The 10,160-nt window shown below is 64.6% G+C and overlaps 1 protein-coding gene across 2 annotated transcripts; it reads left to right on the forward strand.

Moving 5' to 3' along the window:
* The first annotated feature begins 42 nt into the window (after positions 1-42).
* NRBP2 (nuclear receptor binding protein 2) lies at positions 43-7,206 on the forward strand. Of its 2 annotated transcripts, XM_080646828.1 has the most exons (18): positions 43-361; positions 707-829; positions 905-1,006; positions 1,111-1,200; positions 1,403-1,443; positions 1,545-1,639; positions 1,742-1,765; positions 1,836-1,919; positions 1,998-2,053; positions 2,143-2,238; positions 3,428-3,560; positions 3,681-3,783; positions 3,895-3,945; positions 4,024-4,159; positions 4,880-4,933; positions 5,049-5,112; positions 5,244-5,299; positions 5,377-7,206. In XM_080646828.1, the coding sequence occupies exons 1-18, from the start codon at positions 239-241 to the stop codon at positions 5,440-5,442; spliced, it is 1,497 nt and encodes a 498-aa protein (XP_080502954.1). In that variant the 5' UTR covers positions 43-238; the 3' UTR covers positions 5,443-7,206. The 2 variants fall into 2 exon arrangements, with proteins under 2 accessions (XP_080502954.1, XP_080502955.1); XM_080646829.1 differs by lacking the exons at positions 5,049-5,112; positions 5,244-5,299; positions 5,377-7,206 and having other exon boundaries at positions 102-361; positions 4,831-4,929.
* Positions 7,207-10,160: the final 2,954 nt, after the last annotated feature.

Consider the following 10,160-nt stretch of genomic DNA (forward strand, 5'->3'; position numbering starts at 1 on the left):
AGCCCTCCGCGGGGAGCTTCACTCGGGATCCAGTCCGAGGAGGCGGCTCCGGCCGGGCGGGCGGGCTCCGCCCTCCGGGTCGCGCGCCCGCACCGCTCTATTCCCAGAGCCTGGGTCGTGGCTCCAAGCCGTGGCGGCTCCACTCCGGGCTCGGCTCAGTGTGCGGGGCCTGCGCCGGCAGTGGCGGCGGGGGCGGCGGAGGATCGCAGGGCGGGCGGCTGCCTGGGCCCACCGAACCATGGCGGCTCCCGAGCCTGCGCCCAGGCGGGGCCGGGAGCGGGAGCGGGAGGAGGAGAGCGAAGACGAGAGCGACATCCTGGAAGAAAGCCCGTGCGGCCGCTGGCAGAAGCGGCGGGAGCAGGTGGGCACCACGGGGACGGGTGGGGGGGGTCGCTGGGGAAGCAGGAGACCCGAAACCTCTCCGCAGCCTCGAGGGGGCGACCCCGTTCGTGCACCCCTTTTGGCCTGGCCCCCGTGCCCTGGAGAGGAACCCTGATTCCCTAAGGGCCAGCCTAGCAGAACCACCTCCCCAGGCCCCTGGGACCAGCCACTAGCCCCCTGGGGACAAGCTCAGCGCCCTGAAACCTGCTCTAAACCCTCAGCCCCGCCCCTGGGCGCCCTCAGCTCCCCCCCTCCCGCCCCAGAGCGGGCCAGTGCTGCCTCTCGGCTGGGTAGGGTGTGAGCGGACACGCACCCCCACCGCCAGGTGAACCAGGGAAACATGCCGGGCGTCCAGAGCACCTTCCTGGCCATGGACACGGAGGAGGGCGTGGAGGTGGTGTGGAACGAGTTGCGCTTCAGCGACAGGAAGGCCTTCTCTGCCCACGAGGTGAGGCCTGTGGCGTCCCCCCGCAACCCTCCCCCTCTTGTGACCACCTCGTGACCGCACCCCCACACCTCCCAGGAGAAGATCCAGACCATGTTTGAGCAGCTGGTGCTGGTGGACCACCCCAACATCGTGAAGCTGCACAAGTACTGGCTGGACGCCTCCGAGGCCCGCGCGAGGGTGAGCGGCGCAGCGGGAGCGGGCGAGGCGAGGCGGGTGGGGCGTCCGTGGGCACCGCCCCTGGCGCCCGCAGCTGGTGGAGCCCGATACCGTGCGCCCCGCAGGTCATCTTCATCACGGAGTACGTGTCCTCGGGCAGCCTCAAGCAGTTCCTCAAAAAGACCAAGAAGAACCACAAGGCCATGAACGCGCGGGTATGGGGAGCGGGGAGCGGGGAGCGGGGAGCGGGCAGGGGTGGCGTCGGGGACAGGATGGGGTCGGGGCGCGCGCGAGGAGAGGGGTGGCTTCGGGGGCAGGAACGGGGTTGAGCCGGGGCAGGGGTCGCGGTGGGGGCACCACAGGCCCAGCCGCCTCTCCCCGCCCTTCCGACCGACGGATGCGCCTGCCCGCCGCCAGGCCTGGAAGCGCTGGTGCACGCAGATCCTGTCGGCGCTCAGGTGAGGCCTGGGCCGCCCGCGCCCGCGCCCGCGCCCCTGCCCCGCGCGTCCTCCCCGCGCCCCCTGACCCGCCCCACCCGCTCTCCCGCCCCTGCCCGCAGCTTCCTGCACGCCTGCAGCCCCCCCATCATCCACGGGAACCTGACGAGCGACACCATCTTCATCCAGCACAACGGCCTCATCAAGATCGGCTCCGGTGCGGGCAGGTCGGGGAGCGGGGACCTTCGGGACCGAGGGCCGAGGACGCCCGCAGCCCCACCCCGCTGACCTCGCTCTTTCTCCCCCGTGCCCCGCGCAGTGTGGCACCGCATCTTCTCCAACGGTGCGTGGGGGCCCTCGGGGATGGAGGGCCGCGGAGAGGGCCGGTCCGCTCACCTCCGCGCCCCTCCTAGCGCTTCCCGACGACCTCCGGAGCCCCATCCGCGCGGAGCGGGAGGAACTGCGGAACCTGCACTTCTTCCCGCCGGAGTACGGAGGTGAGTCCCTCCGCCAGGCCGCCCGCCGCCCCCTCCCCCCGCCCGCAGCCGCCGCCTGACGCGCTGTCCCTCACGCAGAGGTTGCCGACCGCACCGCCGTGGACATCTTCTCCTTCGGGATGTGCGCACTGGAGGTACTGCCATGGCGCCTGGCCTCTGCCCCGCCCCCGCCCATCTCCCCTGGCTGCCCTGCCCTGCCTGACCGGCCCTGCCCTGCCCTCAGATGGCTGTGCTGGAGATCCAGGCCAACGGGGACACCCGGGTCAGCGAGGAGGCCATCGCGCGGGCCCGGCACTCGCTGAGCGACCCCAACATGCGGGTGAGCAGTGCTCCTGCCCCTCCAAGCGGGACTGGTGCCTTGTTTGGGGCAGGCCTGGGGGTGCGGTGGGTCAGTGCTGCCCGGGGGGCCCACCCACCAGGAGGGCCTTGCCTGCGTGGGGGTTGAGTTCCAGGCCTGAAGGATCTAAGGGCACATCTTATTTTTTATCATTTCTTTTTTTAAATACATTTTTATTGATTTCAGAGAGGAAGGGAGAGAGAGAGAGAGAGAGAGAGAGAGAAACGTCAACAGAGAGAATCATGGACCAGCTGCCTCCTGCATACCCCCCACTGGGGATCAAGCCCACAACCCAGCACCTGCCCTGACCGGGAATTGAACTTGGAACTGTGACCTCCTGGTTCATAGGTCCACGGCTCAACCACTGAGCCACTGTGGCCGGGCTGGGCTCTTTATTTTTTTTTAAGGGCACATGGTAAAGTCAGGGAAACCAGAGACACAGTGGGTGAGCACCGTTGTGATGCCTGTTTTATAGATAAAGAAACCGGGGCTCAGAGCGGCTAAGCACTTTACTCGAGGCTCCAGAGGAAGTGGGAGAACCGGAGTCGGCGCCTGGTCCGCCCGACCCCACGTTCCTGCCTTTCAGCCTTCACGTGGGCGGCGGGTGGGCAGACAGCGGGGATGGAGCTTCCTTCACGGCCTCTCTGGCCAGAGTCTGGGAAACCGTCTGGCTTCAGCACAGGGCCTCTGGAGATGGGAGCGGGAAGTGATGGGGCCTGGATGGGGCTGGTGGGGAGGTGGAGCCTAGGCAGACAAGAGAGGCAGGCAGTGCAAGGCGTGGATGGGGGCAGGGACCCGTCAAGGTCATCTCCAGAAGGCGGGCTGGCCATGGCGGCGGGGGGGCGGGGGGGGGGGTGAGGGGGGCTGATCTGCCCGCCCTCCTGCAGACTTCCTCTGTGAATCGGGATAACAGTGCTCCCAGCCCCCCACCCTCACCCCGCAGCAGGTTTTCGTGAGGATTGAGGGAAGTTAGGGACCCGGGGCCTGGCTGTCCTGTCTGTAGGATCAGGGCCTGGCTGCCAGCAGGATGCCTCTCTCTGCCCACATCGTGAAGGCGCCACGGGGTTGGACCCCTGCGGTCTGGGGACCTCAGGGCCGCCTCTCCTCACACTGTGGGGCCGGAGCAGAGAAACTCCGTGAACCGTGGCCTCTTCTCTCTCCGTGCCCCCAGGAGTTCATCCTCTCCTGCCTGGCCCGGGACCCCGCCCACAGGCCCTCCGCCCACAACCTCCTCTTCCACCGTGTGCTCTTCGAGGTGCACTCGCTGAAGCTCCTGGCAGCTCACTGCTTCATCCAGCACCAGTGTGAGGGCGGGAGGGGGCGCGGGGGGCCAGGGGGTCAGGGCCTGGGGTTGGGATGAGGAAGGGCCCTGCCGGACCGACCGAGGCTCAAGCTCCGCCCCTGAGTGCCCCTCTGGCCTGCAGACCTCATGCCTGAGAACGTGGTGGAGGAGAAGACCAAGTCAATGGACATGCACGCGGTGCTGGCCGAGATCTGCCGGCCGCCCCGGCCCCCCCTGCAGTGGCGGTGAGCGGCCAACTGCCCCGGGCCTCGCTTTTGCATCTGGCCGGCCCCACTCAGTCCTGCCCCCAGGCAAGGCGGGCTGGCCAGCTGCCTCATGTGCTTCTCCCGTGCCAGGTACTCAGAGGTCTCCTGCATGGAGCTGGACAAATTCCTAGAGGACGTCAGGTGAGAGCTGGCGTGAGGCGGGGAGCAGGCGGCTGGCTGCCAGGCCTGAGCCCCCGGTCATCCCCGCTGTGTCCCCAGAAACGGGATCTACCCTCTGATGAACTTCGCTGCTGCTCGGCCCCTGGGGCTGCCCCGCGTGCTAGCCCCGCCCCCTGAGGAGGCCCAGAAGGCCAAGACCCCCACGCCAGAGCCCTTTGACTCGGAGACCAGAAAGGTGAGCCCCCACTCTCCACACTGCCGGGAACCAGGGCCGGGCCGACCCCTCTGTGGAGCTGGGGGTGTTAAGAGAAGCTGGGGTACCCCCTCTCCCACCCCTTGCTGCCTGTGCCCTCAGAGTTGCCCCCTGCTCCCAGCTGCTCCAGGAGCCCTTGTGGGGAATCTCCTCTGCCCTCACCCCTCTGATGCCACCCCCCGGCTTGCCGCCTCCCTGACGTCCATGTCCTGGTGTACCCCCCACGCCCTCCCCCCTCCTGCCTGGCTCCCTCTGTTTCCATGCCCACACCCCCTGGTTCCGGAGCCTCTGGCTTTGCCCTTGTGGGTATGTCCATGGTCACCGCCCTGCTCCGGGCACCTCCATTCCCTACCTGGATGCCCCCAGCCCCCCCTCCCCGCTGGCCTCCTTCCTCTTGGCTCCCCTCCGCACCGCAGCCAGAATTCACGGCCCAACAGCCAGCGCTGCCCACAGAGACCGTGGGGCCCGCAGCGGGGCCTGGTCCTGCCCGCGTCCTGTGCTCCGGCCTCTGCTCCCCCAGCCCCTCTGCTCAGCTGCTCCCTGCACCTGTGCAAACTCCTGTCAACCCTGGGCGAGAGAGAGGTGCCTTCCGGGCCCTTCCCCAGCCCCTGTCCCTCTGGGCCCCTTGGAGGCGCATCGCTCTTGCTCCCCAGTTGCTGCGTCTGAGCCCTCGTGGGTGACCTTGGGCCCCGCCGCCCCCAGGTGATCCAGATGCAATGTAACCTGGAGAGGAGCGAGGACAAGGCCCGCTGGCATGTGAGCAGGGTGGGGGTGGGGGTGGGGGTGGGAGCCCAGGCTGGGGGGCGGAGCCGGGGGGAGGGTCAGAACCCACCCAGAGCCAGACCTCGCCCCCCGCCTCCCGCCTCCCCAGCTCACGCTGCTGCTCGTGCTGGAGGACCGGCTCCACCGGCAGCTCACCTACGACCTGCTCCCAAGTAAGTGGACGTGCACGCCGCCCCCCGCGCCCCCCCCCCCCGACCCCGCCCGCAGTGGGGTGAGCAGCCGCGGCCGGGGCCTGGCTTTTCCTGGGCTCCTGACCTTGCGCCTCACCCGCGCCCCTGCACAGCGGACAGCGCCCAGGACCTCGCCGCAGAGCTGGTGCACTATGGCTTCCTGCACGAGGTGTGGCGCTCGGCCAGGTGGGGGGGAGGGGCGGGGGTGGGGGGACGCCGGTACCCATGCCGACCCCCCACCTGCAGGACGACCGGACCAAGCTGGCCGCCTTCCTGGAGAGCACCTTCCTCAAGTACCGCGGAGCCCAGTGACCCAGTGACGGGATGGGGACGGCGACCGCCCAGGAGAGCGGAGCGCCAGGGCCTGGGGCCAGGGCTGCCCTCTGCCTGTGCCGGGGGCCGAGGACCAGAGGCCTGTGCCAGGGCCCTCCCTCCGCTGGGCAGCTGCTGAGAGACCCTGGGCGTGGGGATGGGGCGAGGGCGTGGGGGTAAACCCACAAGGGAGCCCACCAGTGGGGTGGGGGGTCGTGATGGGGGGACGCCCATTCCTAGAACCAGGATCCCCTCACCCCACCTGCCTCCCCAGCTCGCCATTCCTTCCCATGTCTCCCATTTGCTGGCCAGGAGTCTCACCCCACCCTCCAAGCTGTGGGTCAGTGGCCAGAGTGCCCTTCAGGGGGTCACAGTTTGTGGGGGCACCACAGACAGGCCCACACAGGGAGCTCTCACCTCCAGTCAATGGTCCGGCACCTGCAGCATCGGGCGGGGTGCAGGGTGCGGGGTGCTGAGCGGGGCGGCGACCGGGCGGGAGAAGCAGCCAGGAGAGACACTCCGAGACACCCAGTTCCCAGCACCACGTGGTTCTCGCGCCCCATCCCGCGTCCAGCGCAGACGCTCTGGAACCCTCCCTCTCTGAGTTTGCACGGCTCTGAGGCTGGGCCCGCAGCCCCCCCGTGGACACTTCTGGCCCCTGCAGCCTCTCCAAAGGGCTCTTTCCTCTCCCACCTTCCCTGGCCTGGAGGGGTCAGGTCAGACTCCTCCCCTGCTCCTCACGGTGCCTCCTTCAAACTCACCCCCCAGGGACCTCCCTCACCCCCCACCTCCCCACCCCCGCCCCGCCCACGTCCACCCCCCCATTGCCCTGGACTGACTTCTCTTGGGCCACCTCCTCCGTTTTCAGATGTAAACCCTCCGACCGCGTAAACTGCATGCGTACACGTAGTGCATTCAGGGTTCCTTTTAAGCGTTTCAAAGGCCAAACCGGGGAGGCTCCCGCCAACCAGGTGCCTGTCGCCGCTGCAAGGATCACCCAGACGTCGTGGCCGCAGCCCGCCCAGGCTGTTACGCTTCTGTCGGTCAGACGTCTGGCCCAGGCCTCGCCCGGCTACCGCCCAGGCCCGCCAGCGCACGTCTTTCCGGAGGTTCCGGGGGGCGGGGGGGGGAACCCCGTTTCTCTTCCCTCAGGTTGGGGTTTGGCTCGTGGCCCCAGCCTCCACCTTCAGAGCCAGTGACAGCGGGCCAGGTCTGTCCCACCGGCCACCTGTCTGGTTCTCTGCAGCTCTGTGTGATTAGGTTGAGTCCACCCAGATCATCCAGGGTGGTCTCCCCACCTCCAGGTCCTTCTGCCGTGGGAGGGCCCATCCACAGGGTCCGGGGATTCGGGCATGGGCATCCGGGGGGGGGGGGGGGGAGAGTCATTATTCCACCTGCCACATCGCCCGCGTCAAAGCCCAAGACAAACCCAGGCTCTCCAGTTACGAACATGTCCCTGTCCACACGATCGTTTGAATTCTCACACCTTTCGCCCTAAGATTACAGATCGACAATAATGTACATGCCTCGTCGGAAACCCTGATGCCAAGCTGTCTGATTCACGTCATCTTAAACCGTCTGATGTCCAATGAGTAACAGATTGTACCGGCGGTTAAACTGAACCCACAGCTCCATGCCACTGCGTCGTTTAATCGAGCCTATGCTGAGGTTTTCACTTTAACGTTTATCAAGAGTTATATGCATATTATTTTAGAAAGTAAAATGGGTTTTTTTTAGGCGAATAATAAACAAACAATGAACGTCGTCTCCGACCCTGATCCTTTACAAATCCACTCGTAGCTGTATCTCCCGTCATTTAAGATCCATGTCCCGCAAAACCACAGGCCCTTGTACTGCTTTTGTGTGTGTGTTTACATTGTGTGTCCCCTGGGGCGGGGGGGGGGGGCGGTCACTGGCCTCGATCCCCTGACCCAGTGCCATTCCCCCGAGTGAAGCGTATTCTCGCAGCTTCCTCACTGCAGGGCTTGGCAGAGAACACGGTGTCCGGGGTTCTATTTGCCTTCTGGCACAGCCTTCTGTTTCCCCTGGAGTTAATAATTGCCTCCCCTCGACTTGTTTACTCGGTCTCTGTGCATGTCTCAATTCACCCTTACATCCTCCTGCAGCCCCGGTGGGGGGGGGGCCTTCCCTCAATTTGGGGGACCCCTTGCCTAAGAGCCTACTCAGTCTTACCTCCCGCTGGAGCCCGGCCTGCCCACTCTGCCCTGGGCTGCTTGTCCTCGGGCATCGGGCCGGCGGGCGCAGCTGCCAGCAGGGCCTGCTCCTTCCCTGGGGCCTGGCGCGCCCCGGCCTCTGGATCCCAGGCTTTCTCAGACCCTGTCTGCCCTGTTAGAGGAAGAACATCCTCGTCTCCCGAGAGGGGGCATGGGAAGTGGAGGGTCTTTGCCTCTGTTCTTCCTGGGCTCACGGCTGCTCGTCGGTGTGGCCAGGTACAACAGTTGGGCTAGGTTGAGAGTCATTTCTTCCCAAGACATGGAAGGGGTCATATTTTCTTCTGGCCCCAAGAACTCGTGCCTTCCTGAGTGCTGATCCTTTGCTTATTCTCTCTCTCTCCTCGCTCACTCTGTCCATCTTCCCTTTGCCCCTGTGCTGTGGGAATTCTCAGCGACATGTCTTGATGTAGCCCTCTTCCATCTAGTGTCCAGAGATCCCAACCTTTCGATTCCAGAGAGATTTTTTTTACATGTTTATTTATTTCTCCCCTAGTTTCTGGAACTCTTGCCATCTAGATGTTGGGCTGGTCTTTGGAGAGGCACGAGAGGTGGTGGTCAAGGGTCCAGGAGCTGTTCCGCTGCTTCCTGCTCCGGATGTTGGTCTGTGCTTCTGCGGCCTCCTCTGTAAACGCGGGGCTAACAGTGCCCACGCCGGGGCTGCTGCGAGGGTCACGCGTGGTGAGGTGTGTCGTGAGAACAGCGCTCGGCCACAAGTCCTCTGAAGGCTGCCTTACATATCCATTTCACAGGGGCAGCTGCCAACAGAGTGCGGGTGCTTGTGGCTCCCCGAACCCGTCCACCCCTCCGTTATGGAGGCCTGAGGGGTCTGGCCTGGTCTAAGCTCTGGACAGTACTGACCAGCATGGGAATGAATGCATTTCCTGTGTTCGAGCTACTTGGTTTGTTGTTATACATTCTGGAAGATTTCAGCTTTACCTTTCTTTCTTTTAAATATATTTCTATTGATCTCAGAGAGGAAGGGAGAGGGAGAGAGAGAGAGAGAGAGAGAGAAACACCCACGATGGGAGAGAATCATTGATGGGCTGCCTCCTGTTCGCCCCACACTGGGGATCGAGCCCACAACTGGGGCGTGTGCCCTGACCTGGAACCGAACCGTGACCTCCTGGTGCACAGGTCGATGCTCAACCCCTGAGCCAGCCGGCCGGGCTCAGCTTTATGTTCCACCCCTTTTCCTTCGTCTTCTTCCTCTTCCTCAGGTGTTGGTGATCCTGGGGTGAGACATTCTTAGCTGTGGGGCTTGTTGCCTGGGGGGCTGAGACCGCGCATGTAGCCAGGTTACTCCCCTGAGCACCGCCCCCCCTCCCCCCTGCCCCGCCCAGCTGTCAATCTTTCCTCCTGAGCTGGGAGCTGATACCGAGGAGCTCTCAGAGGATCCTAGCGGCACAGGGTGGACAGGGCAGGGGTCTCCCTCACTCCCCGCTGCACAGCAGGGCCTGCCCCCGAGCTCCTCTGCTAGAGCTCCTGCCACGGCGGAGAGGGACTGGTTCTGGGCCTCCTCCTTGACCAACTGCACTGTCACAGGTGACCCCTTGGACACCACTGTCGTCCGCCGAACCGCCCCCGCGGCCACTTTCCTCCAGCTCCACAGGATCCCGCCTGCCTGTCTTCATGGGCTCCTGCCTCTGAGGAATCCGACCCCCATCGTCACCACCGTTTTAGAGGGGAGGAAGGGGAGGGACCCATTCCGCCATGTTTAACGATTTCATGCTGAACTCTCCCAGGGTTGGGAAGGGACCTGCCTAGTTGGGGAGGAAGCTGTTGCGTCAGGGAGGCTGGAGTTGCTGGTCTCACAGACGTGGTTTCTTCCGAGTTAGAGTCTTGGTGCTGGGTGCTGCAAGGGGCAAAAGGCCGGGGCAGCTCCACGCCAGGGAGGGGCGCCTTGGGCCTTTAACAGTCAGCAGAGGGACTAAGGAATCTGGGTGCACGCCCTGGTGGGAGGGCAGGGAAGGGGGGGGGGGGATATGGGCTGCACATCACTGAGCTCACAAGCCATCGCTTTAAGATGCATTCTGAACGGGCCGGCCTGGCTCAGGGGTTGAGCAGCGACCTATGAACCAGGAGGTCAGAGTTCGATTCCCGGTCAGGGCACAGGCCCGGTTGCAGGCTCCATCCCCAGTGGGGGGCGTGCAGGAGGCAGCTGATCCGTGATTCTCTCTCATCATTGATGTTTCTCTCTCTCTTCCTCTCTAAAATCAACAAAAATGTATAAAAAAAAAAAAAGATGCACCCCTGGCTTATGAGTCCCTAGGAAAGAGCAAACATCGCCCATTAAATGAGGACACACCACCCATTGGTAGGCGCATGCTGACTTCAGAGATGTTCGGATGCAACGAAGCATCTCAAAATTTGACAGCGAAATAGGGCGATTTTGTTACCACTCTCGTCGGTTTGGGCGAATGGGACTCCTGCAGCCCCGGGGGGAGCCCGGCCGTCCGGACGGCACCAAGCGTTTCCCTAAAGGAG

This window comes from Plecotus auritus, assembly GCF_963455305.1.
Source record: "Plecotus auritus genome assembly, chromosome: 11".
In the NCBI taxonomy this organism is placed as follows: Eukaryota; Metazoa; Chordata; class Mammalia; order Chiroptera; family Vespertilionidae; genus Plecotus; species Plecotus auritus.

What these genes read in the sequence shown, in the direction of transcription:
- NRBP2 (XM_080646828.1), top strand. Translation starts at nt 239, where the DNA reads ATGGCGGCTCCCGAGCCTGCGCCCAGGCGGGGCCGGGAGCGGGAGCGG. An exon ending in CCTCCGAGGCCCGCGCGAGG is followed by an intron (nt 1,007 to 1,110) that starts GTGAGCGGCGCA and finishes TGCGCCCCGCAG; the next exon opens with GTCATCTTCATCACGGAGTA. An exon ending in AGGACAAGGCCCGCTGGCAT is followed by an intron (nt 4,934 to 5,048) that starts GTGAGCAGGGTG and finishes CCGCCTCCCCAG; the next exon opens with CTCACGCTGCTGCTCGTGCT.